The 27632-nt window shown below is 44.0% G+C and overlaps 1 protein-coding gene across 3 annotated transcripts; it reads left to right on the top strand.

Annotated features, from left to right (window-relative positions):
- The first annotated feature begins 150 nt into the window (after positions 1–150).
- MPC2 (mitochondrial pyruvate carrier 2) lies at positions 151–19731 on the top strand. 3 transcript variants are annotated; one of them, XM_039521654.1, is made up of 6 exons: positions 6900–7076; positions 9443–9524; positions 14612–14652; positions 16980–17064; positions 18390–18501; positions 19486–19731. In XM_039521654.1, the coding sequence occupies exons 1-6, from the start codon at positions 6912–6914 to the stop codon at positions 19541–19543; spliced, it is 543 nt and encodes a 180-aa protein (XP_039377588.1). In that variant the 5' UTR covers positions 6900–6911; the 3' UTR covers positions 19544–19731. The 3 variants fall into 3 exon arrangements, with proteins under 3 accessions (XP_039377596.1, XP_039377589.1, XP_039377588.1); XM_039521662.1 differs by lacking the exons at positions 6900–7076; positions 9443–9524 and adding an exon at positions 151–267; XM_039521655.1 differs by lacking the exons at positions 6900–7076; positions 9443–9524 and adding an exon at positions 326–656.
- Positions 19732–27632: the final 7901 nt, after the last annotated feature.

Below are 27632 nucleotides of genomic sequence, written 5' to 3'. Positions count from 1 at the left end.
GCCCCTGCCCGATTCACAGCGCTCGAGACTTACACCGCTATCGCGAGAACGTGACCATTTGGCTTTGTGGATTCGGGCGGTGAAGTCATACAGCGGCCATCTTGTATTCGGGCACAAAAAAGCCGCCTGCACTTCCAATGTCTTTCATCGGCGTCTGCCATCTTGGCCGGGGCACCGAAGCGCGAAGGCAGCCATGTTTAGTTTGGGTAGCACGGTAGCCAGAATGGAAAAGGATGTTCCTGCCCTTATCAAAGATGGCCGGAAAGGGTTTGTTTGGTTTTTTTTCTCCCCCCAAATAGACGTAGCGTCAGCGCTCTCCGCGCAGGGAGGGGCGCCGGAGGAGGAGGAGGAGGGCGGCCTGTTAACTAATAGCGGTCGGCGAGCTGCTCGACCACGCCCCTCGCTTCCCAGCGGACCAATCAGCGTGAAGTGAAGCGGCGTTGGGCGACTGGGAGGGCAGCCGAAGGGCGGCGGGTCGCGGAAGGACGCTGGAGCAGCCGCGGTTACTGGGACCCCAGAGCAGCCCGGGGCCCTCTCGCCTCTCCCCGCCGACATGGCCGCCGTCGCGGGGCTCCGCGCCTCCTACCACCGGCTGCTTGACCGGATCGAGCTCAAGCTGCCGCCGCGGCTGCGGCCCCTGTACAACCACCCGGCAGGTACCGGCTGCGCCGCCCGCGGGCGGATCGGGGAGGGCTGCGGCTGCGCCCCCCTTCGGCTGGGCCGGGCTCCCGGCCTGTGCCTGGGGCTGGCTGCGGGGCGGCGGTCCCGGGTTTGAGGCGCTGGGAGCCCCCCAGCTCGGGGCACAGGGAGGGTGGGTCGGGGCGGAGCCGGAGCCCGGCCGGGGCTCGCTGTGACCTTGGCCCGGTCGCTCCATCTCTGCCCCCCGCTTTCCTTGGCCTGTGGGAGGGCAGGGTGGTACCGCCTGGGCACCTGCTTCCGTCCTGACAGACCGGCAGCCCTGCGAGACCCTGGGCCGGGAACAGTGACAGGTCGAGCGCCCCGGGGCTCCACACCTACCGGACCGGCTGTGCGGGGCGGGCAGCGGTTGGGTTTCTAAACTATCATTTTTGAATAGTAAATGGGGCAAACTTATGAGGCTTTGCTCTTCTCTAGGACAGGGCCGCTCATAAAGGGCCTTTTCTTAAGGAGGGTTCAGCTGTGGGATGAGCTGTTGGGGGAGTTCAGACCCACCCGGAGCCTAGCTGCCTTCTGGGAGTGTTACAAGATCTCTTTGGAAAAGCTCTCTGATCTTCACCAGAAAGACTTTGTTTAAACATGTCTATATTCCAAGCAGAGCTTCCTGTAACCAGAGAACGGAGAAAAGCAGAAGATCCTTTAGAGCAGGGGTAGGCAACCCATGGCACTTGAGTCGAAGGCGGCATGCGAGCTGATTTTCAGTGTCATTCACACTGCCTGGGTCCTGGCCACTGGTTTGGGGGGAGCTCTGCGTTTTAATTTAATTTTAAAGTAAGCTTCTTAAACATTTTAAAAACCTTGTTTACTTTATCTGCAACAATAGTTTAGTTACATATTATAGACTTATAGAAAGAGACCTTCTAAAAATGTTAAAATGTATTACTGGCATATGAAACCATTTATTCACTCTAATTTAAGAAGACTTGGCACACCACTTCTGAAAGGTTGCCCACCCCTGCTTTAGAGTCCAGTAGGCACCTGGCCATACAGACCTTGTGTACTGGGGAACTTGCTAAAAGTACAGGGATGGATGTAATAGATCACTATACAATACAATAACTAAGGGATCCTATAGTATCTTATTGCATTTCTGATCTTGAAATGCACTTTGCAGTCTCAATGATCAGTAATATTAATTTCTGAAGGAGCCCAGGTGTATTTAAAAAAAAATCTTTTTTGAGGCAGGGAACCTTTTGGACATTAGGATATCACTTACAGATATGCCACTACAGGATTGTTGCTGTGGTATTTAGCATCAAATTGACAGTCACTAGATTTTTCTTTAATAGTTTGTCTATACTTCTATAGAGTACATGTGGGGAAGTATTGGGGAAACAATAATGAGTGGTATTGTTGCTCTAACACAAATTAGCAAGTTTACTTTACTTATGGGAACATCCTCTACAAGATTTGAAATTAATTTCCTTCCTTTTCTTAAAAAAAAAAAAAAAAATCCAAACTCTTGTGACTCTTCATTAACTGCAGTGGGGTTTCTAGCTACCTCTGCCCTGATATAATGTGACCCGATATAACACAAATTCAGATATAATGTGGTAAAGCAGTGCTCGGGGGCGGGTTGGGGGGAGGGATGACTGTGTGCTTTGGCAAATTGATATAACGCTGTAAGATTTTTGGCTCCGAAGGACAGCATTATATCGGGGCAGAGGTGTATTTTGGGGAGGGATAGCTCAGTGGTTTGAGCATTGGCCTGCTAAACCCAGGGTTGTGAGTTCAATCCTTGAAGGGGCCACTTAGGGATCTGGGGCAAAATCAGTACTTGGTCCTGCTAGTGAAGGCAGGGGGCTGGACTTGATGACCTTTCAAGGTCCCTTCCAGTTCTAGGAGATAGGTATATCTCCATTATACTTCAAACATATTAAGTGTGGTGGTACTGCCATTTTACAAATAGCCTAATAATACAATAGTGATGATGCTGACACAGGTCTGAACTTGTTAACCATAATCTTTTTTGGATCAATCTGACTGAGAAAAGGGAAAAGAAAAGTAGGGATCTCTTATCATCAGGTATAATCCCTTTCGAAACAAACTGCTGCTTGTCTTCATTTTCTTATCTGAAATGAGCCACTTCTGGCTCAACCTTTGGCTTCCCCTGTGTGCAGGTTCAGAAGCTAATGCTCTGTAGTTGAAGTAGCTCTAAAATAAAAGAAGCCAATGACATTTCTGTATAAATAAATTACTTTCACCTACTTTTTTTTTTCTCAAGCAAATGTTGTTGTGTTAGTGGCTAGGGGAGAGCAGGGGGCAACAAATGCTGTTCAATTATTTCGTTGTAGATTTTGCCATTTATGCAGTATGAAGTAAAGCTTTTTTTCCCAGCTGTCAAAACAAATAAGTGAATATGTCTTGTCTAATCATGAGTGATGTATTCTACTGGAGCCATTTCATGATTCGTGTGGATCTCTGTAATATCTTGATTTCCCTAGGAGTGTAGATTTGAGCCAGCAAGTGTCCTGTTTAGTGCCCTTTTATGGGGGAAGGGGAAAAATGAGGAGAAAGGTCTTGAGACAAGAGAATCCAAGAAGATAAGTGGATCGAGCATGTGTCTTGATGGCCTTAAGAAGAGACATGCTTATCTACTGTTTGTGACAAATTCTGCGCACATACCTGGGAGCAGGAGTCTCTAGGAGTGCTGTGTTTGAGGGAAGAAGTTGGCCAGACATTCACAATGACTATAGTTAACAATTCTCTTTTTAACCAGCATGAAAGCATGCACTCCTATTTTCCTCAATATCTTCTATTTGTTATCAAGGTAAATAACACTTATATGGTACTATAGTCATTCAGTTGTAAGTAGTTCTTCCATTTTAGAATCAGCTATGTAAATAGATTTCACAAGATACCTGAGGAAATGTGAAGTCTTCCATGGACTGCTCTTTCCACTGTTTTTCTTTAATGTAATACATGTTCCTGAGTTTTCATCTATCCAGAATGTGTTTTTGGGTGCATCATGATTATGCAGTAAGGGAATTTAGCTTTCAGTCACTTGGTCATTTTTCTACAACAAAAGTCTTCTCTCAGAATAAAGATTGCACTGGTTTAACAATAATTGGTTCAAATAGTTTAGATTAATTTAGATCAGTGCAAACCTTTGTCACCAAACTGAGCAATTATGTCCAAAACTTTTGTTATACTAAGCTGACCAAAAATAAAGCCGATTTCAGTTAGGTGGTCCCAGTGGTGATACTTCCTGGCATGTACATACACTCCATTTAAACTGCATCATCAGTATTAAAGATTGTAGGCTACATTATGCAGCTTTGTGAATTTGGCCTGTGAGTTGAAGTTTGGCCATTCCTGCTCCATGCCTAGTCTAAATGCTGAAGCTGGAATTCCAAACTGTTATAGTGATCCTGTTTCTAAAAGAAAGATGTCCTTGTGACAATTGTTCTCTTGACATATATAGGCAGCTTCAGCTAAGGGTCCTGTTGGTATGGAAACTGAACTTCTTACTTTTGCCCCTTCTGTACCTGCTCTGTGGATAGAGCTTCGTTTCCAGGGCTATTGGGCACATTTAACTAGAACAAAAGCCATCCAACGTGGAAATATACTTGTTTGTCCTAAAAGGAAAGCGCTTAATGTCAGTCATCTGTCCTTGGTGAGGCCTAGTTTGATGGCCTCATTTGATAAGTGACTTTTTACCTAGATTCTAAATCACTTGTGTCTGACTAAGAGAAATCCCTTTACTTTGATTTATAGAACACTTTTTGGCTGAAATACTAACAAAATCTTGCATTTGGGTAATGCTTTTCAAACTAATTAAGGTTGCTAGAGGACAGTGAAAGCTTCTGACAAATGGGAGGTGCCAAGCCAACTCCCCCACTTCCGATTGGCTTCCACTTGGTGGAAAACTAGTGTTCGCAGCAGAGAGATGTGACTTGGCTTGTGTTCTGTCATGTGTTCGCTGTTTAAAGGATCTTAATCAGGGATGGATAGTCAGATTTCAGCAAGGGATTCATGAACGAAGCATAGAGTCCATCTCTTGGCGTGAATTTTATATTACTTCATTAGTCCACTGTGTGTTCCTTGTTAGGAGCAGGAAGCATATATTCAAAATAAGATCTTGTATTTTTATGACCCAAATTTCTCTCTGATGTAATAATAGTTACATTAGGGATGAATTCAGTCCAGTAAGTGTAGACGTGTGTAATACATTCCAAGTTTCATAAAGTGTCTTTAATCAATTTATTTTTATTATGATAATCAAAATGCATGTGGAGGCTATCAGTTAATCAAAACGCAGAGCTTTTGTCACATTCTTGAGTTACGTCTCTTCTGAGGAAGAGCTTACAAACAGTTCTCTCCCTCCTCTTGAGTCTCTGAACCAGCTCACTGTCATTTTAAAACTCCACTAATAATTTGAGGAGCATTTTCTTGAGGGTTTTGTCAAGATATTTTTTCAAGTATTAGTTTTAAAATTCCAATCAGATTCACGTGCAACTTTTTCCCTCAAGTGCATATGTGCTGGCTTATGGGATTTGTTACTGATAGACCATTGCATTTGCTGCAGGGACACTGAAGTTTTTTAGGGGGAAAAGCATAGAAAATAATTAGATGTTTGCATACATACATGCTTGGAAGCTTGCAGCCCTATCACAAATACTGAACATAACTTGAACAGGCATTTTCCTGAATGTAGGAGTAAAACATCACCCACACCAGCATAAATGAACATGAAAATAATGTTGTGGAAAACCCCCACCATAATCTGGAAGAAATAGGTACTACTTGGACTTTATTGTGTGGAAGGATGCCACTGATGCTCAGGCAAGCATATGAGAAAGGAAGCATTTCAGTCTGGGGGGCCCTTGATCAAGATTATGCTATGAGTGCTTAGCACTGGAGCCTACCAGTTGCTGTCACAGGTGGATGTAGATCCATGGCCTGGCCCTCAGACAGGTCTTCTCTTTCCTAAGGCTTTAAATACTATGACCGTGACATGCAGTCAGTAAATAAACAGGCAGTGGGTCTACTCAATCCTGTGCCACTCCAGGTTCTAAAAATAAATACAGCCACATCCTCTGGAGCAAGACATTATCCAGGCACCCTCCCTGGAAAGATCCTAAGACATAGCTGGAAGAAGTAGGTCAGACTTTAGACCTGTCTGCCATTAGTGTTGCAAATCTAAAAAGTCTTGAAGGTGGATGGGAGGGAAAAGCTTAAACAGGAGTAAGGCTATGGATGAGTTTCCACACTGAGGAGGAAGTCCTAGCAGACATATTTAAATCTGATTTAGTAAAGAAACTTCCCAGGCAGTGTCGAAGGAGCCAGGTAAGGAAGCTTTCTATGCTATATAATCTATATAATAAGATTCAAGAATTGTCACTCTGTAGTCCAGGGATGGGCAAACTTTTTGGCCCGAGGGCCACATCTTGGTATGAAAACTGTATGGTGGGCTACTAATGCTCACGAAATTGCGGTTGGGGTGTAGGTTCTCTGATGGGGCCAGAAATTAGGAGTTGAGGGTGCGGGAGAGGGCTCCAGGCAGGGGGTTGGGGGTGCGTGGGATGGGATGGGGAAAGGCTTCAGATGGAGGTGTGGGTTCTGGGGTGAGGCTGGGGATGAGGGATTTGGGGTGTAGGAGGGTGCTCCAGGCTGGAACCAGGGGGTTTAGAGGGCGGGAGAGGGATCAGGGCTGGAGCAGGGGGTTGGGGCACAGGGGGGTGAAGACTCTGGCTGGGGGTGTGGGCTCTGGGGTGAGGTCAGAAATTAGTTCAGGCTGGGGCAAGGAGTTGGGGTTCAGGAGGGGGTTGGGGTGCAGGCTCCGGGTGGCACTTACCTGAAGCAGCAGCATGTCCCCCTCTCCAGCTCCTATGCGGAAGTGTGGCCAGGCGGTTCTGTATGCTGCCCCGTCTGCAGTCGCTGCCCCTGCAGCTCCCATTAGCCGTAGTTCCCGGCCAGTGGGAGCTGTGGGGGAGGCGCTTGGGGCAGGGGCAGTGTGCACAGCCCCCTGGTTGCCCCTAAGCATAGGAGCCGGAGCGGAAACTTGCTGCTGCTTCCAGGACCCTTTGCATATGCCTGTGGAGTGGCCTTGGACCCCACTCCCCAGCTGGAGCACAGGAGCAGGGCAAGCCCCAGACCCCATTCCCCAACAGGAGCTTGAGGGCTCGTTTAAACCAGCTGGCGGGCCGGATGTGCCCCCTGGGCCATAGTTTGCCCACCCCTTCTGTAGTCTATGATGTCTGAGTCAGTGTGATATGATGGAAACAGCTACAATCGTGGTTGAAAGCTCTTTAGAGTATCACCACGTTCAGCCATCACTGGGCCCTGGGAGAACCAGATGGAATGTTGGAGTCCGAAGGTTCCGTGGCAGCTGGAATATGACCGTTAATCAGAGGAGATGGAAGCAACAGCTGTTTGGGGTAACAAAGATGACTGTGCTTCCCGCCAGGGGGCAGCAACATGCCCAAACTTTGTGGAATATGTACAACAGCATCACTGCTCACTACATCACATTGCATGGAAACAAGAGCCCCCGCATGTGACTTTGTGAATTGCGCCTGTACAACAGCCTGGACTTTCAGCTACTTATAATGACCTGCTATATCTGCCTTCAGTCTATTTACTGTATTCAGGAGGCTCTCCCTTCTAAAGAGAACTTAGTATAATATGCTGGTAGTTCACGCTTAGTATAGCCATGAATGCTTTTAATCTTTGATTGCTGAATAGAATGTCAGTGTCACAAACTTCATAATTTAGCAATTTATAACCTATGTAGAAGTGCAAGCTACCAGTGCATATTGTAAAACTAGATATGTGACTCTAGTAGCATATTACAAAGGCAAAGTTACAGCTAGGCCGTTCTAGAAACTTCAGGAGTTGCAAAGCCTTTATACAGTATAAGAATAACTCCATTTTAGTTTTCATGTTTACCAAGTAATTGTCTCCTAATGAGGCTTGATTTACTAGTGCCAGCATAATACACTGCTGCTATTCTGTATAAGGCATTTTTCCCACAATGTAGGCTGATTTAAAAATCTAATTTAGGGCTCAAATCTTGAATGCAGTGGAGTACAGAATATTGTTTAAATCCTGCTGAGTATTCATTTACTTACTCAAACCAAGAGTTAGTACTGTATGGGAGCATGACACTCCAAGAACTGCTGTTTAAGCCATCGATACCCACTGACACCCCTGCCCTTGTTGTGTTACACTACTGACTCACATCTGTGCTTGCCTGCTAGTATATTTCTTAAATAGGCATTTTTATTAGCGTATGAGGATATGCAGTGTTCATCATATCTGGTACCTAGGGACATTCTAATGATGCAGTTGCAGCTGATGTTCGCTTGCTGACCCAAATGCTGGGTCAGGTCAGGTTTGTTTTTTATAAATGAGTGAGAACAGCGGGAGCCTTCTAGGAGAGGAGGGGATAATGAACCTGGCATCCCCTAGAGGATTCTTGCCTATTCTTTAAAATGAATGGTACTGACATGCATTAGCCGTAAATACTCTCATAATGTAACATGGCAACTGTGAAAATAAAAAACTGCAGCACCATTGATGTAAGTCAGCCCAATCAGATTCTCTTAGATTGAGAAGTACCTGCTTACTGCATGGAACAATGTGACATTATGACAGTATTTTTATTAAATATTACATGCTAAATCTGTCCAAATTAGAGAATCTCAGTCTAAGCTTTCTGGAATCGTTCCCTTGCTCCTTTTTCAGCATACAGCTAGTCTCTAATTCTGCAAGTCCATTCTGTATTCTAGGAAATTGATAGATAAAAGGAGTGTTTGATGGCAGTATGTGTAAGTTGCAGCTGTAAGAAATCTCTTGCAGCATAATAAAATACTAGTGAACTTATCTGAGATCAGTCTTGGTATCCTAAATGTACCCAGTACTATACAATGTGTAAAATGTAACACATTCTTGTCCTCAAGAACTTGTAGTCCAAAAACACAAGGGTGGATTCAGACAGAACAAACTGAATGGGCTGTGGGCTTTAATCTGTTAACAAAACTGCAATATGGTCCTGGTTTAACTTGGTACTTGGGAACCAATCCATGTGTTTGCATTACATTCTACATGTTTGCTTAAGAGTCCTGAGAACTTTCTACTTTAATATAAGGGTACAATCTTGCTAACCTGTCCCAAAAACCAAGACCATTTTAGATGGTTTTAATTTCACCTGTCAAAAAATGAGCAGTCTGAGTATTTAATGCCAATTTTATGGGACCTCAAAGCATTTAGACTGTCTCAGAAGCAGTTAGTTCTGCTGAAAGTGATATGGCACACTAACCAAGATCTTTCCATAAGAAGATAACTGCTATTTTAAAAATATCAAATGTTATATAGCTCCACGTGCACCATAAATATGCCCAGCCAGGTAGAATTCTTTTCACTTCCAAAACAAAGCAGAAAAATACATGTCTTTTTGCACCCCAGTGTTTCCCACAGTTCTGGACATCTGAGCTGTTCCCCTTCACTCTGCCGCTTACAGAGGCAGATTAGTGTTTTGACACCACGTGATCTGGTTATGCTTCCTCATGCACCAGATTCTATTGCTCCCTGGCATGAGCTATTTGGTGGTCAATTGCTCCAGCTCCTATTCCCTTGTGGGGGTGGGGGGGGAGTTTCTTCCTTTCCTATTCAGTTTGGGAAATAGGGAGCAGTTTCTTCATTTCAGCTTACACCTCCCTGGATTGGTTAATGCTCTAATAGTTTAGTTCACCCTGCACCTCCACTGCAGTGCCTCCATGCTGGCTCCTCTGCCCCTATACAGGTATGGCAGAGCAGCCAAGAAAGCACCATGTCAAAGTCAAGTAGTACTCTGTGTGAAGCAACCTTCCAAGACTCAGCAGATGGTGAGTTGAGCCCAGACTGCACCTGACCAACTGTACCTAACTCCATTAGGTCCTGGGGTTACAAGTTGGACAGGCAGATGAGGTCCCCTTCCCACCAAAGTAGCCACAACTCCTCCGTGAGACAAATGGAGCAAAACCCCAGTAGAGATCAAGGTGAAGCTCCAAAAGTGAGGAGGACCCCAGCCAGTCAACATGGAAGTTAAGTCCCAAGGGATGCCTGGAGAACAAAGAAAGGAAGTTGGTGGTGCCATAAGTCTTCCCTGGTCTTACAAAGGGGTCTGAGTGCTCTGGAGAAAGAAGCAGAGCTTCTAATCAGCTTTCCTCCCTCCCAGTTTACTCAGGGGGGTTCTGACAAGTCCCTTCCATTCCCCAAGGAAAATGAGACCCAGCAGGGTTTCACAGATGGTGCATGCTTTCAAACTTAAGCACATCTAACAGATGCATACCTCCATATCCACATCAGATCATGCCACTGCAGACTTCTGAGGTTTGACTGCAGCACAAAATATCAGTAACAAATATTCCCATTTAACCTATTATCAGCCCCTGGGGTTTTTAGTATTAGTATTTTACTATTTAGATAATAGTAGTTGCAGGGAACCTACCTGAATGACAGCTTGAATAGCACTCCATTGCAGTCAGCGGAGCACCAAGCCATGTCTCAGATGTTGAATCTCCTGCAGGTGCATGGCTTCATCAGTGTCCAAAACAGTTTCCTGATTCCATCCACCAGACTAAGTCATCTGGGCACAGAAATAAACACTTCAGTAGCAAAGCTCTACTCCTCATAAGAGAGGTTCCAGAAAATCCAGGATTCTGTCATCTTGCTGCAGAAAGCCTATGATGGCACTGTGTCTTAAACTGCTGGGCCTCCGATGTCATGGATAGGGATTGCTCCATAGCCACAGTCACGTATCAGATGCCTTCAAGCCTTTATCCTAAAGGAGTGGGACAACTCCCTGGAACGCATGAAAGATCAAATATGGGTTCTAACACAGGTGATCAATTCCCTACAGTGGTGATCAGCCCACAATACTGTCCGTACAGGTATGCCTATCTGCCTTCCAGATCCTCTAGTTCAGTTGCTCTCAATCTTTCCAGATTACTGTGTCCCTTTCAGGAGTCCCCCAAGTTTCACCTCACCTGTTTACTAATCATATGAATGCAAAGACACTGACATACTTCACCAGGGAGACAGACTCTGGATCCATGGGGACAAATATCTTATCACACAATAGTTCTGGGGTCCTCAAACTGGGGGTTGTGACCACTCAGGGGGTCATGAGGTTATTACTTGGGGGTCATAAGTAAAGTAACTCCTCACTTAACGTTGTAGTTATGTTCCTGAAAAATGCAACTTTAATTTTTATGGGGAAATCGGATTCATTTAACATCGTTTCACTTAATGTAAATGAGGGGGATAGGTTCCAGGGAAACTTTTTGCACCAGACAAAAGACTAATACACACAGAGTATAAGTTTTAAACAAACAATACTGGTACACAGTGATGATGACTGTGAAGCTTGGTTGAGGTGGAGGAGTCAGAGGGTGGGATATTTCCCTTACTGCTAAATGATGAACTAGCAATTGGCTGAGCCCTCCAGGGTTAACTCTCTTACTCTACAAGGCAGCAGGAATGGAGGGGGGAGTGGGGGTGTGTGTGGGGGGGGGGGTGATGTGCATTTCCCCGTTAAGTACATTGCCTTGTTAATTAGATCAGCTTGCTGAGACCACAGCTGCTGCAAGCTCCCTCTGTCCTGAGCCCTGGTTTGTCCCCCCTGTTCTATGGAAGATGGGGTGAGCAGGGGGGACACCCTGACATTAGCCCCCTTCTTTCCCTCCTCCTCCCCCCGCACAGCAAGCAGGAGTCTCGGGGAGCAGCTCCAAGGCAGAGGGCAGGAGCAGCACATGGCAGTGGGGGGAGGGACAGCTGAACTGCAGGCAGGAGCTGCACAGGGAACTTTGGGGAGCGGGGAGCTGATGGGGGGGGCTGCTGGTCCACACTGGTTCCAAGCCCCCAACAGCTAGCTGCAATGGGCTGCTCTTCCTGCACACAGTAGACAAACCAGGCAGCTGCCAAACGACGTTAGAGGGGAGCATTGCACAAATTTAAACGAGCATGTTCCCTAATTGATCAGCTACGAAACAACGTTAACCGGGATGACTTTAAGTGAGGAGTTACTGTACATGCTTACTCCTCTGTCTGGTCCAGATTCAACTACTGGTGTCAAGAGCACAAGACAAATCCAGGAATCCCAACCATTTTGGATTTTCTCCAAGAAGGCATAGATAGCCTAGCACCATTACATGCCAGATCTGCTTTTTAGTAGCATGCTATTCACAGGATCCTTTTGCTTCCTGGCAGATAGCCCCCAGGTAGCCAGATTTCTTCAAGCAGTCCTGTTAGCCAGCCCAGCGGTCAACCCATTCTTTCCGAAATGGAACCTACTAGTGTTGAGGGTCTTGACCAGCCCATCTCTTTGACATCAGTGTCAGCATTTTACTTATCCATTAAGATTTTGTTTCTTAATAGCTGCCGAGTCTGCCAGGCAAGTTTCAAAGCTGGCAGAGTTATCTCTTCAAGTGCCTAAAAGCATGCTCCATGAGGCCAAGGTAGTACTCAGGACTCCAGAAAATCCATTCTTCCTGAGGTAAATTCTTCCTTCCATACTTCCCAAGAGTTTTGTGCTTCCTTTCCTCTATCCAAAATCTCATATCCAGCTGAAAAGATGTAGCACACCTTGGATGTCAATGTGTTGAAAATCTGTCTCCAGCTTACTGAATCCCCAGAAAGATTGGGCTATCTGTGTCCTCCTTCCACCCAAAATGCCAGAGACTTAGATGTTCCAAGCCCTCTGTTGCTGGGTGGAAGCCTATAAAGCATTTTAAGTTCCTATTCTAGAAGGGATTAAGGTGCACTCCAGAAGATCCCTAGCAACTTCAAGGGCAGAATGAGCAAGTGACTCCAGTTTGGAAATTTGCGAAGGTCTATACGGTAACACGTTCATGAATTGCTATGAGGTGGACTTTGGCTTCTAAAGAGGTCTCATTTGGAAGGAAGGTGCTGCAGGTGGTAGCCCAGAAATAAGGTAGCCTTTTGAGTGAGCTTTCAAAAAGGAGGGTGGATATTCCCTTTTTTCCTACCAAATTTTATCCATAACCCTCTCTACGGCTGTTCACTGCTCACTACATCCCAGGTGTCCAGAATTGTGGGAGATGCTGGATGGCAGAATGAAAAACTTCTTGCCATTAATTTTCTTTTTGCTGGCAGCATCTCCCACAATTCTGTCTGTCCTATATGGCTCATGAGCCTAAGGACACGTATTCAACCATCTTTATTGGTCTAATGTATGAAGTTATTTTATTAATTCTGAAAAATCTTATGCAAGTTCAAGTTTTACAGCTTTGCAATAAATCATCGGACAGTAAGTGAGAGCAGAGGGGACATGGCCAGAGCACATGGCACCAAAATGCTGATCCACCTCCTTGAGCTGCAGAGTTGAAGGGAGCCGCCCAAATGCCCAATATTGTGGGAGGTGCTGCTGGAAGAAAGGAAATTATCAGCAAGAGATCTCTGTTCTACAAGCACTATGGGTCTGGGTGCACAGTGCAAGAATTTAAAAACAGTTGTATTTTAAACTGTTATTGTTGCCAACTATTTTATAGGGCTCGAATTGCTTCAAAGATGTGTGGCAACTGGTTTTATAACCTTAAGTTAGAGTGGTGATATGCTCCTGTACTCTTACTTTCACAGGGAATAGTTGCTGCCAACAGTGACAGTTAAAATATTTAGGACAATTTTTAATTGTGGGGTGCTAAAAATAAGGCACCCTGGTTTTTTTTTTTTCATAGGGTCTATAGTCCAATGGAAAGTCAGCAGACTTGAAAAGGAAGCCACTGACTTAGGTGCCTAACTTCTGCGACTTGAACTTGAAAGTTTTGATCCTTAGGTATGATGTGTATTTGGGAGACAAAAATACATAGGCATTTCCTGTCTGACATCTGCTCTCAGAATGTTGCACTCAAACTCAATCAGAACTTAAGCTTCTTCGTGAATTAAATGCTCCACCATGTTCTGGATCAGTCATACCTAAGATCCAATTTGTCGTCACTCAAGGGTTTTTTGCATGTGGGTGAGGACGGTAGCCCTGCTGGGAAAATTCCAGTATGGATAATTACTTTTTGCATCCTAAATTCCACTTTTTAATTGTATATGGTGGTGCAGCAGATCTGTTGTCACAAAGGAGATGGCCATACTACAGCTGTTGGTAGAGACACTAGTCTGATTTCCTGGGTGTGCTCTCATCAGTAAGAATTTTGGAATTCGTGGAGGAAAAAACCATGCTATGCTAGAGATGTGGGACTAAAACTGTAGTGTCATGAATTGCCATAAGAGCAGATCTACAAGTGATACAGCTTTCTATATTGCCACTAGCTGGGACCGCACTTTTTTTTTTGTTAGCCACAGCTGCATTATTCACGCTGCAGCTATTTGCTCACTTGCCGTTCTAATAACCTAGAAAACAAAATGGCCTTGGATACTACTGCTAAGACCGTAATGGTGAAGAGGGGTTGTGGGTCAGGCTAGAAAGGCATTAGCAGAGTAGAAAAGTTCTCACTGTATGTACTGTGTTGTGCATGAGATAATACCACTCCCTCAACTGTTGGATTCGTACAGATGATTTAAAACAGGGGTAGGCAACCTATGGCACGTGTGCCGAAGGCGGCACGTGAGCTGATTTTCAGTGGCACTCACGCTGCCTGGGTCCTGGCCACCGATCCGGGGGGCTCTGCATTTTAATTTAATATGAAACTTCTTAAACATTTAAAAAACCTTATTTACTTTACATACGACAATAGTTTAGTTATATATTATAGACTCATAGAAAGAGACCTTCTAAAAATGTTAAAATGTATTACTGGCACGCGAAACCTTAAATCAGAGTGAATAAATGAAGACTCGACACACCACTTCTGAAAGGTTGCCGAACCCTGCTTTAAAAAATACATTTTGGTACCATTACAGCTATGTCTGAGTGTGTAGTTTATTATGCCTTAACTCAAACTGGGTTTTTTTTCCTCCCCAGGTCCCAAAACAGTGTTTTTCTGGGCACCTGTTATGAAATGGGTAAGTATAAGAAGTCACTTTGCTGATATTGTTAACGTTTCTGCAGGTCAGGGAATGATCTTCAGCCACCTAGGCGGAAAGTGACCAGTTCTTGGCGTGAATGGTCTTGGCTGTGCCAACAAAGAATTTGCTATTAAGGTCCTAATTATGTTTTTAAAATGTGGAGAGTGTCAGAATGACTATACCTTCACTCTGATGGTAGAGAACACACGTGACAACAATTTGATTCTTGGAGGTCAGTGAGAGACGCTCTTTCACTGAAGAGCCCTCTGCTGTGAAACGACTATTGTCAGGCCCAATGCAGAACTCCTCTTAAAGCAGTCCACCCCCAGTGGAGTAGCAGAACAATCCAGCAGTGTTGTTTTTTTGTTTTCTTCTTTCTTGGATGTCAGTTGCTAAGACTGACTTCTTGAGATGACAGCCTAATATGGGGAGGACTGCAAGGTCACTTTGAACAGACATGCTACAACTGATGCCTCAGCACAACAATTGTAGTGAATCTAGGACAGAATTGAGTTTCTGAGGCTCCTAGTTTATTCATTCATACCAGGATGTACTTGTACTTTTGCAATAGCTTTGTTTAAACATATTATAGTATATAATCTCTTTTTGAAAACACTGCCTAGGTAACAAGTGATTTTAGTGCAGTTCAACTTCTCTATAACACTCCTTCTGTTATGAAATTTAGTGGTTTGAGTCTACGTGTCAGGTTTACATTCAGGGCTGCTCACTCTTGGACCTCATCCATGTCAGCCTTTTAGTCTACTGTTGGCATTGGCTTTATGTCAAAACTGAGCTAACTAGTATTTGTAGAAAGGTATCTTTTGGAAATATTTACCAGCTTTCAGGCACTTTATATCCAACAGTCAGATTACTCTTCCTCTCCTCATCTTTTGCTTTAGCTTTGGGGTTTTGTTTTTCCAGTAGATCTTTCTCTGTTTTATGCATAGCGGTAGTTTAGCAGATGCAGCGTTACCAGTAGGCCTGGGCACTGTAATGCCATACCTGGCTTCCTGTGCCTCCACAACATTGCCCTGAAATTGCTGAAATTGGAATTGTATGTAGCCTTCTGATAATATAACTGCCATAAAATGGCTTTTTCCCTGTATGGCAGGGAGGAGCTTGCTGTATTAATCTATATTAACTAGATGTGTTGAAACTATATTTTCCTAGATAAGTCCTGCATGGCTCTAACATATTAGGCAACATAAACATGATGCACTAAGAATACAACACAAGGCCTCTGGCTTCAAAAACACACAGGCCTCTATTACTCAAGCCAAAGGAGTCCTTCCTGACAGTAATACTAAGGTTTCGTCATCCTCTAGTGGCTAAAAGCTTCCAGTTGGATACTAAACAAGACTGATACTGTCCAGCAGAGGGCGGTGATACCACATAGGTAAAATAGTAAGACATTAGCCAGTATGTTAATCTTCTTTTTAGATAGTTTTAATAATCAATGGCCCGTCAATGTCTATTTCTCACTTTTCTTGAAGATGTGAGTTCTAACTATTCTTGAAATAATTATTTTTCCAGCATTTCATTTACCTTTGTATAAAGCTTAAGGCATCTGATGCCACACATGCAAGTGACACAGTCCGCTTTTTCAAAAGTACATCTTCAAAAACTAGGTTTATATTTAGACAGATTCCCATGTATGACCCATGGAAACCAATTTCTATCTTTGTATTTGAAAAATGGATGCCACTAGCGCCTTCTGCAGGTCCTTCTTACCTTCTCTGCATGTGCTATAATGGTAGCCTACTTGTGTCTAAAATTTTCATATTTGAATATAAATGTGTGGAAGATATGATCTGTCTCGATTTTTAAACTAAAATCAGTTTAAAGCTTGAGGTAAGTGTTAAAATGGCATTCTACTGTAGGATCTCAAACCACTCCACCTAGCAAGCTCTCTTAACCTGCTTTACTGTAAAACAGAGTAGGCAGGGTAGTTACTCTTTGTAAAGGATGGAACCTGGGCATCCCTGGATCTTCTGAGTCATAAAAACAAACACTCCCCCATCCATTCATTGACTCCTGTTCCCTTTGTTGCTCCCTCACAAAAGTAAAAACTGAGGAATTAACATGTTTGCCAACAGTTGCTCTGATCAATCTGCTTTATATGCTGTATTCCTTCCCCTCCCCCTCTGTCTTGTCCATGGAGATTTGTAAGCATTTTGAGTTGGGAAATGAGCCTTGTATATGCTTGTGCATCACAAACTGAAATGGGCTCTCTGGATACTTCTGCACTAAAGGGTGGTGTGGGTGATAAATAAGTGAAATAATTACTTTGCCGACTCAAGTTGGACGTGTCTTTTTCTTTACAGGGTTTGGTATGTGCTGGAATGGCTGATATGACCAGACCAGCAGAAAAACTCAGCACAGCACAGTCTGCAGTGTTAACAGCAACAGGTGAATTCATTCTGTTTCTACACCTCTGACCAGAATCCTCACCACTTTGTAATCTTTTCTTCTTCTTAAAGAATCTTCTTCACAAGATTAATGCTCAATTATACATTAATCTGTTTCACAGATTCTATTATGTGCTAAATTTTTTAACTTCAGCCTTTTATCAAAAGAGCCCTCTTTCTATGATAAGCCTAGATATTTTCTGATAACTTATTTATATTATAGAGAGGGCTATAGGTATTCTGTGGCCATGGAATTCACCACAAAATCCACCCCTTGCCAGGGAGTTGTTTCACAATCTAAATTCTCACTTTTTAAACAGTAGAAGGGCTTAGCTACATTGGAAGTTACACTAATAAAAGGCAGTGGGTGAATTTAAAGTGCTAGAGTTGTACAGTATAGCTCTCCATGTGGACACTTATTCAAGTTTAAGTGGCCTTTTGGGGGGCTTAGGTCATGGTGCTGTGGATGCAGTTTAAGCCAAGCCAAAAAGCAATTTGTATTCTGGACTAAGTGTCCATACGAGGACGTTAAACATCAGCAGTGAAGCTGGTGTAAGTATACTAATATAATTACACCAGTATAACTGGAAAAACCTTCTTTGTAGATGAGCCCTAATTCTTATACTTTCAAGTTTCTCTGTGTAAAATACGTGTGTAAGTCAGTGTATTGACTTCCTGAATCTGCATCCATCTGGAAACAGTAGCTTAGAAGTATGAATTACATTCATCCTAATGGGGTGACACTTAATTTCAACATTATTAATTATTCCACTGCTGATCACTCCAGCATATCAGCTCTGTTAAAACCACATCCCAAACTGTTGCCCAGGCCTTCTGATGGGCCAATAGCTCCACTTACTACTCGAGTCTCCCCACACACACACTTCTTGCCTCTTATCAACTTCTGATACAGTCGCGCATTGTCAAAAACGTCTCATACTTTAAAACTGAAAAATAGGGACTATGTAAAACAATGGAATATAAAAACAAATAATGCTGGGATACCTGCACTGACTTCCACCATTGACTACCTTTTTTTTTAAATTTAATTGAAGCTGCTCCAGATTTTCTCACCTGCTACCCCAGAATGCCTTCCAGTCTGGAACCTTGCTGCAGAATTAAGGTCCAGCTTGCTGAGGAGTGTACAGGGGCTATCATGGCACTAATGACCTGTGATGTGTCCATATGTTTGTTAGGACATGGTCCATATGCTATAACAGTTTGAATACCTTTTAATGTCTGATCAACATTTCTCAAGTGGTTTTTTTAATGTAACTAGATGCATGTTTGAGTATTTAGTGGTAATCTTTGCTTTGTATCCAACAGGCCTTATTTGGTCAAGATATTCTCTAGTTATTATTCCTAAAAACTGGGGTCTATTTACCGTGAATTTCTTTGTTGGCTGTGCTGGTGGTTCCCAGCTCTTTCGTATCTGGAGGTATGTACATACTACTGGGAGGTTCTTCACTATAAATACTCTTTATTTGGGTGGCTTCTGAATTTCTAGTATTTGTTAGCACTCACTAAATAACAGACAGACCTGGGTAAATACAGTCAGGCTTAAACAATTGTATAACAAATCTTGTAGAACTATTAACTTTGCGCACCTCAGGGAACAATGTTGACCGTGTTTTTATGCCAAGCAAATGGAGTTCAGGTTGTAAATATCCAACCTAACTAGAAGAATTCTAGATAAGCAAAACTTTTAAAGGGATGCTGTAACTTAAATAATAATCCTATTACCTAACATTTCAGAAGCAAATAGAATTTCTCTAGAGATGTCGGTGCAGAATTCTCATTCCTGGGTCTCAGCTACCAAGCATAAGACACGCTCTTCAAGCTGCCTAGGGTACACTTGCCCTTTAGGCAACTGTATTGCTGTAGGCCTGAACCTCACCCCCCACCAAGTCCTCCTGCCACCAGCCATGCATTTCTCTGGACTTCCCACTAGTATCCCTTGAAACATCCCATCAGTTCCCTCATTTCCCAGGGGCCTTTTTGCTGCCCATACTAAAAGCACTCTCCAGCTTCCACTCCAGCTCTATTTCATTGGGAGGGCAAACCACAACTCTAAATGGCTACTTGGAATAATGAGCTAAAACGAGTCCAGAAGTGGTCAGCCATTTCACTTTGGAATCTTGCAGTAATTGTCTTGCTCAGCTGGTTGGGAGCCTTCATTTGTAGTGTAATCAAAAGTTTAACTCAAACTTCTACATGTAAAATCAAATTTGATCTGATCTTCAGGAGTGTTTCTGCCTACAGATAAGGCTTCTGTGCATTTTACCCTACTAAAGACTTCCTGCTACTGTTCAAATGTCTCCCAAAGAATAATAGGAAAAGGTTCTATTGTAGCTACTAGGAATGTGTTTACAAACTCAATTTGGTTTGCTGTATGCTGACTTTGCTTATGTTCTGTCTGTAGGTACAATCAAGAACTAAAAGCCAAGGAAAAAGAGCAGCTGCAGCAAAAAGAACCTTAATGCTACTGGTCATATCTAGCTGTGCACATAACTTCCAGTGGGACCTAGCTTGACCAGTTTTAATCTTCTCGCATTGAGAAGGATGTGCTAATTTTTCTAAATGTCTAGAGAACAAATGTATTTCTTCAGATGTAGGCAACATGCAGTGTCTCTGTAAGTTTAAATAAAATATAACCTTTTAAATTATAGCTGGTGCAATCAATTTACAATATGTTAAGTCCATTTTGATCCACAAAAATCTAAGCATATTTGCCTTTCCAGAAAAAAATAGAAATTCTTGGATGGCTCAGCTGATGATGAGATGTGGAACCTCTTGATCAGCTGTCCAAATCTGGCCTGGAGCCTAGTGAGTAATTCAATTACTAAATAACCTTTGAGCAGGGGGAATGTCCACATCACAAATTATCACCACTCTGTACTAAATGACTTGTTAGCAGTCTCAGGAGCATGATCAGGAACAGATGGACCCTGGAGACTGAACTACCCCTGCTCTCTAAAAGGTGTTGTCTCAGATGAGGACTGACACACAAGGAAGGCAGCATAGGGGGAAGTTTGCTTGCACCTATGCTGTACCTGGTCTCTCATAAGATTGACTCCAGGCCTGTGAAATCTCTTGTACATGAATATTCAGATTCCAAACTGACAAAGTAATTCCCTAAGGTTGCTGACTCAAATGCTAAGAATTTCCTTAATTTATCAGAATTATGTTCCACTCTGTACTATACAGCGAGCAGGGAAGCATTCACTTCCCCAGTGAGTGAGAAGACCTTGACATGCCAAGGCTGGACTCTTCACACAGTGGAACACAGCACATCATGGCTAAAAGGTTAGGGCTGTTGTAAAGGTTTGTAAGGAGGCATTCTCTCCAGCAGTGGCTTTCAACCTTTTTTCAGTTGTGGACCCCTAAATTTCAAATAGAGCTGCAGCCTCCTTTGGAAATCTTAAACAGTCTGCAGACCCCAGGTTGAAAACCACTGTTCTACATCTCCTGGAATGTAGCAATTCCCTGGTAAGAGTGCTGTCCCAAGATGTTCTCTATCCTACCCCTTCTGTCAAAAAGATCTCTTCTACTTGGGAGAGTCGTGTGGGAGGAATTGTCCTCTTGAACTGCAGTGAATAAAAAAACAGCATGGAATTTGAGAGTCTTGGATGGATGAAGGAGTTCAAGGTGAAATGACCTAGCCCCTCAAATAGGAGAGAAAATAAGCTAAGCTGAGAATTGCTGCCTTTTAGTAGCCCCAAGCAAAATCATGTGTTGCTTGGACTAGAGCATATTATAATTAACTTACAAAATGGCTAGTCATTCAGAGTTAGCAGTTGATCTTTCTTGCATGTGTCTACTTCCCATAACTGTGTGTGTTCTCACTCAGCGTTCCAAATCAATGACTATCTGTGGGAGCTTCTTCTCAGTGAATTTCCAAAGTAAAGGGATATACGTTCAGGTAACACAGCTTACTCTAGGGATAGAATATGGTGACAACTTAGCAACACTCCAGTTTAGGGCAATAGGCCTAATGCAATTACTCAAACTGGAAATTGTTAAAATGCTGTGCCTAACAGCCATCAGTTTTGTGTTAATTCAGGACTAGCCTTAAATCATCTAAAAAAAAACTGCAATGGAGAGAACCAATCAGCTATTCTACTGTAGTCTTCAGAAAAGTAGTGATGACCTGATGCTGCTTAGGTTCGGTGGTCTGGCAGTATCCCTCTCCTAAAGTCTTAAGCCTGCTGGCCCCTGCCAGCCACTTGAGCAACTTCTTGAAAAGCTTCCACAACATGGTAATTGCTGCTGTTAAAACAATCACTGCAATCAGAGGGGAATTTTGTATCATGGAGATGGGGAAACAGTTGGTTTCATAGATGTCTTGTATACACAATAGAGGTAGGCTTATGGGTCTAAATTAATCTCCCCCTGCTTTGGGAAAACCACTATAGGCCATCGATGCGGCACTCTCCAACTTTACCTATTTCATGAAAATATATTTGATTAAATTACACACTGAATAAAGGACTTCTCATCCTTCAGAAGCAATTTTCATTTTTTTGAGTGCTGCAAAATACCAGAATTGAGGATGTGGAATTCCAGAGTAGAGAGCTGGCCTGCTACAGAGTGCTTTGAGAGGCATTAGAGGACAACAAATAACAGCTTGCTTTCTCTCTCTTCCCTGCCCCCATATTGGTTCTCAATTCCTATGTTTAAAAGCCACTGCAGCTATACAGACATACCATAGAAAAACCCACAGCTGGCCTATGCCAACCAGCTTGGGCTGTAGCACTGCTTCATTGCTGTGTAGATGGCTGAGCTAGGCTCTCCACACAGGCCCCTACAGCCCAGGATCCAGCCTGAGCTCAGAAGTCTGCACAGCAATGAAATAGCCTTGGAGCCTGAGCCAGCTGGGGTTTTTTCATTGCCATGTAGACCTACCTTAAGTGGAGTTGGTCCCAGTGTGGTGGACAGTTACAGTAGATGGTGGTATATAGTTTAGAAAAGGCAGCTTCTACCCTCCCCCAAAGAGCAAACAAATGGAAGCTACTCAATAGCAAGGTCATAAAGGGCAGAGAGCAGGCCCTCCCAACCTCTAAATGAGATTTTTGTTTTTGAAGGGGAGGGGCGGCGAGGAGTAGTCCAAGTTGCATAGGCAAAGCTCTCAAAGTCTAGGGAACATGTGACCATGTATTAGTCTGGGCAGGAACAGCATGTTTTTGCCATACTATTAGTATGTGTTACCAATGACATGCATCCCCTTCCTGTTTACTCTTCCAGAGAGGGATAGTCATTGTGGCAGTTAAGAGCCTGAATGTAACAGTTTCTCTAAATGTCAGTTTTGCCTTTAAAGAAAAAGTTACAACTATTCCCCTGGTTAGTTCTCCCCTATTGGCTCCAGAATCAAAAGGTGCTTGCCTCACCAGGAAGGCTTTTTCTAAACTCCAGCAACTGTTACTGTAGTATATGAAGATCCATTTAAGATACTCCAGCATGCATCAGCACTGATAACATTCTGTAGTCAGAACTGTACAGGGATGCTACTGCTGTACAGGGCAGAGTTTTTTGTAGGGAGCTAAATAAAGGGCAACATAATCCACCACCTGAAGAAATCAACCTCCATCCAGAGAGCAGAGGCAGGGCTGGTGCAACCATTTAGGCGACCTAGGTGGTCACCTAGGGCACTAGGATTTGGGCAGCACCGGTCACTGCCAGCATTAGGTGGAGGGAGCTGGGGCAGGGGAGCACGTGAAGGGCCGCCTGCAGCAAGTAAGGGGGGGGTGGCACACAGGGGAACTCCCTGCCCTAGCTCACCCATGCCCCACTTCCTCCCCAAACACACCATGGCAGCTTCACTTCTCCCGCTTCCCAGGCTTGCAGCCCCTAAGGTGATTGGCGCCACAAGCCTGGGAGGCGGGAGAAGTGAAGCAGCCATGGCATGCTCAGGGAGGAGGCAGAGCAGGGTGAGCTGCTTCATTTCTCCTGCCTCCCTTAGGTGCCACAAGCCTGGGAGGCAGGAGAAGTGAAGTAGCCACAGCATACTTGTGCGTGGAGCAGGGGTGAGCTGGGGCAGGGGGTTTCTCAGGGCAGAGAGCTGCCACGGGGGGGGGGGAGGCGCAGCACCTCAAGGCAGGGGCATGGGAGTGGGGGGCGGGGGGCGGCACAAGGTGGAAGTTTCACCTAGGACACAAAACATTCTTGCACCAGCCCTGAGCAGAGGCTAGCAGGACCCCTCACCTACTTCCTGTGTAATGTGCTGTTGCCAAACTAGTTGCACCACAGTCCCCTACAGCTGATGAGCCAGCAGCTCTCATCTCAGCACAGAATCATGAGATTCTCCTAGTCAGATGTAGACCAGTGGCAGGCCCACTCTGCATCCACTATAATTACCTCAGCAAGCCTGGCTTAGATTCAGTACCTGGGACCAGTAGCATATTCAGTGACTATACTGCCTTTTCAAAACAGGATATTTATTTTTAATAAGAAGGCCAAGGATTTAAAAAAAGCCAGCAGTGGCCTACTTAGATCCTGCCCCCTCCACCCATTCCTGTTAGGCAGGTAAGGTAACTTCTTTAGCCTCCCTCTGGCAAAGCCTGTGTCCAGCTGTTCAAGGGAACAAGCTCTGTTAAACTCTCTCAATGATTTCTCAGTTGAGTGAGAAGGAAGATGGTGATATTTTTCATTGGACCAACACTGCAATTAATAGTTGAGTCCTGTCCATCCGAGCTCCCCTGCCCAAATAAATCTCATCTTTACTGGAATTAGAGCAATTAGGTTCTTCCCAGTTAATGGCCCAGCCCTTTGCCTCATGACCTTGAAGCGTTCTAGCCAAAGGTAGTGGCAGCTCATTGCTCTGGTTCCTGGTGCTTTTTCCTGACAACTCATTTTGATTTAACACCAGCGTCAGACAAAACCTCCCTTACAGGTCACCCAATCATAGCATATGTAGTATTCATGAATACTGCAACCCCACCTCCTTCACACACATTTCACTGCAATTCAGCTGCTGACTTAGAAAGGGCTGGAATGGATGGTGAAGCTGCTTTGTGTGTGCTCCACTGCACCTGGGGCAGAGATAGGTAGAAAGGAGAACTGAATCCAGTTTTATCATGCCTCCTACAGCATGCTATACCTTGAAGTACACCAGAGCCTGCCCCTTCAAGGACCTCCCCCACCCTGCGATTGCATGCATTAGCCAAACACTGCTTTCGAACAAATCTTAAGGTGGTTTATACAGTGGAGAGGGGAAAGGCTAAAACAGGCATCCTTACTCTTGTGAAAAGAAGAAGGTGGTAAGCACCTACAAAGTCTTCAAATGCATTAAAGGCTGTTATAAGACTGGTCAATTGTTCTCCATGTCCACCAAAAGCAGGACAAGTAGTAACAGACTTAGATAGTAGAAAGCTTTTACTAACTACAAAGGTTATTTTGAACTCTGGAATAGGCTTCAAAGGGAGGTTGTGGAATCCCCCTCATTGTCCAACCTGTTCTTAAATACCTGTCAGGGATGGGCTACGTTTACAGCCTGAGCACAGGGGGTGAAACTTGATGGCTTCGTGGGGTCCCTGGCAGCCCTGCATTTCTGATGTTATGGTCAAACCATTTCAACAACCTGGTTTAAAAATTCTGTTTAGGCTGCTACCTGGGGAATGTCACACATACATGGGAAGTGACACAGAAGGGGTGACAGTACAAACTATGAAGATTTTTTACCCCACCAGAATATAAACCTAGACAGTCAGAGGGTTCTTTCTGCACACTTTCATTAACAAAAAAGTTACCATGGCTCCTGCATTTCATTCCCTTCTAGTTTCTCATCCTCCTGTACAATTTTCTTTAACTTCATTCTTCCCATCTCTTCTCATTCTGTATCTTTCTCTCACCATTCTGTTTTCCCTTCAGGTGTGCACACATCCCCTCCCACAGCCTTTTCTCCACTTTCCCACTCCACCCTTTATGCTTGCCCAGATGCTCTAAAACCAGCTGTCCAACCGTTTCAGCCTGAAGACCAAATATTAAAATAAAAAAAAAAGATGAGGACAACACTCAGTACTTTATTTCTCTAGGGGCAAGTAGAGCATGGTAGGCTCCTGTCCTGTTTACCCTGGGGCTCCTATAACCCAGCAGAGAAGCAGGCAATGGAGCAACCACAGCTATTACTCTCTCCTTCCCCTCACACACTGCAGAACTTGTACAACAGCAATTGCCATGCTGGAGCCATGCAAAAGGGAAGAGACAGCAGCTATTCAGCCTCCTGGAACTGCAGAGGAAATGGGGGAGGTTGTACTTTACACCTGATTCAAATACTTGTTAAAAAATAATCAAAGAGACAGCTCAGGGAATAGTGTTCATTTGGAACCAAGTATTAAGTTTCTCAAGTCATGGGCCAAAGTTTGGACACTACAGATCTAAGCAGATTTTCAGATGATTATTAAAGCTTTAGCTACAGTAGTTGACAAATTATATCCATATATAACTACTGGGCAGCAGGCTGTGTGTTGAAGCATTGTCCAAGGTACAGTTCCAAATACAGCAGCATTCCTACTATAGTTGGGCTAGAAAAGTTTCTAAAAAGGGTTCAAACACATTGATCCCAGCCCACAACAGATGGGGAGCTTGTTAACCCATCTTAACGTGCACTTGAAAATCAAAAAGGAATCCTACAAAAAATGGAAACATGGACAAATTGCTAAGGAGAAGTACAAGCACACAGGAACAAAATCAGTAAGACAAAGGCACAAGATGAGTTACACTCTGCACGGGACACAAAAGGCAATAAGAGGAGATGCATTAGAAACAAGAGAAAGACAACAGAAAGTGAAGGTCCCCTACTTAGTGGGGAAGGACAGCTAATAACTGATGAAGTCAAAAAGGCTGAGGGCTTGGCTACACTGGAGAGTTGCAGCGCTGGTGGTGGCTTTACAGCGCTGCAACTCATTCACCGTCCACACTTGCAAGGCACATACAGCGCTGTATCTCCCTGGCTACAGCACTGGTTGTACACTATTTTGCTTCAGTCTTGACTAAAAAGGTTAATGGTGACCAGATACTCAACAAGAAGGTGAAAGGAAGCCAAGCCAAGATAGGGAAAGAACAGGTTAAAGAATATTTAGATAAGTTAGATGTATTCAAGCCAGCAGGGCTTGAATAATTCATCGTAGGTACTTAAGGAATTAGCTGAAGCAATCTTGGAACAGTTAGAGGATAGGCCAGGTCCCAGAGGATTGGAGAAATGCCTACCATTAGAGCTGGAGGGGTAATTTCTAGCTCAGGGAGATGTACCCAAACTGACCAATTGAGCTAGTGCACTAAAATGGTGGAAGGATGAACTAGCCACCTCTAGTAGGTACCTAAGGTCTCTGACAGGATATTTGGGGCAGTTAGCCTGGCCCACTGCTCAGACCACTTCAACTACACTTCTATGTCTAGGACACTAGCTCAATCGGAGCTTGCACGGGTATGTCCATCCAAGCTGGAAATTACACTTCCAACATAATGTTTTAAAGGACTTCAGGTGTTAAGCTAACAATTGAAACACTTCCTTTTTGCCCATCAAGACAAGGCTCTGATCACTCTCCACCTCTGATTATTGCTGAACCATCCTTCCCACAGACATTTCACTGACATTCAAATATATCTCTGGAGAGCCACTTTTTACTTTCAAAATGAACTAGATTTGCTCCAGTGTCTGCTGTTTCCAGTTACATTGTACCAAGCCGCACAAGCTGAAGTGTGACCATCATTGGGAATGGTTCCAGCAAACTAAACCATTTGCCAAATGTAGTGCCTCCCTCTTAAAAATATTAACAGCACATCACTAGAAAGTGATAATTCAATACTTTGCCCTTCTGTAACACCTTCCATTTCAAGATCTCAAAGCTTTCAAGTAAGCCCTTAGCAACATGTCTGAGGTACAGTGATCACCCTTAAGAAGTCAGCATTTGCAACAGTTTCTGGTATCCGAGATGCCAGCCATTCCCTAAGATGGGATAGAAGGCAGTAGCTTTTTAAAAGAGGTTTACAAAAAAAATGACAAACTATCAAACTGGGATAATACAGACAAAGTGCCCAACACAAGATAATCTCAGTCACAAGAAATGTAGTCAGAAAAGACATGATGCACTGGGAAACCCAGAGGGGTTTGTACAATATCCCTTTCCTCCCATATAGTGGCATGGTGAAGGCATCTGTCATGGGTTAATGGCTACATGCTTTGAGTAGATGAACCAAGGAACAGAGGCTAAGTGGCCTTGAGCAAGTGATTTGATGACAGTCAAAACAGAACCCTGATCTCCTGACTCAGTCTCCTGCTTTAATCACATCCTTTCCTCAATATACACAGTGCCTTTCATCCCAAGTACTTTACAAACTATATGTAGACAGGAATCCCCATACCTGAAATACAGCCAGTATAGGTAGGGTGGGAGGATACACAGCCTGCTCTCAACGGCTAAGGAACGTGGGCAAACTCCTACTCTTAATGAGGGCCACTGAACTTTAAGCAGATACTTAAAAAATTCTAGGTCGGGGTTGTGCCCATCCACAGTGAATTAGATGGAATGTAGGCACAAACTCAGTTTCCAGCCTAAGCCATCATTAGTAGTC

This window comes from Mauremys reevesii, linkage group 1 (assembly GCF_016161935.1).
Source record: "Mauremys reevesii isolate NIE-2019 linkage group 1, ASM1616193v1, whole genome shotgun sequence".
Taxonomy (NCBI): Eukaryota; Metazoa; Chordata; order Testudines; family Geoemydidae; genus Mauremys; species Mauremys reevesii.
Note: the sequence above shows the minus strand (reverse complement) of the source record. Positions and strands in the feature narration are given on the sequence as shown.

Excerpts from the sequence above, each read along its gene's own strand:
- MPC2 (XM_039521654.1), top strand. The coding sequence starts at position 6,912 with ATGATGGAAACAGCTACAATCGTGGTTGAAAGCTCTTTAGAGTATCAC. Across the intron at positions 9,525-14,611 it reads CTTCCAAGACTCAGCAGATG|GTCCCAAAACAGTGTTTTTC; the intron begins GTGAGTTGAGCC and ends TTTCCTCCCCAG. Across the intron at positions 14,653-16,979 it reads GGGCACCTGTTATGAAATGG|GGTTTGGTATGTGCTGGAAT; the intron begins GTAAGTATAAGA and ends TTTTCTTTACAG.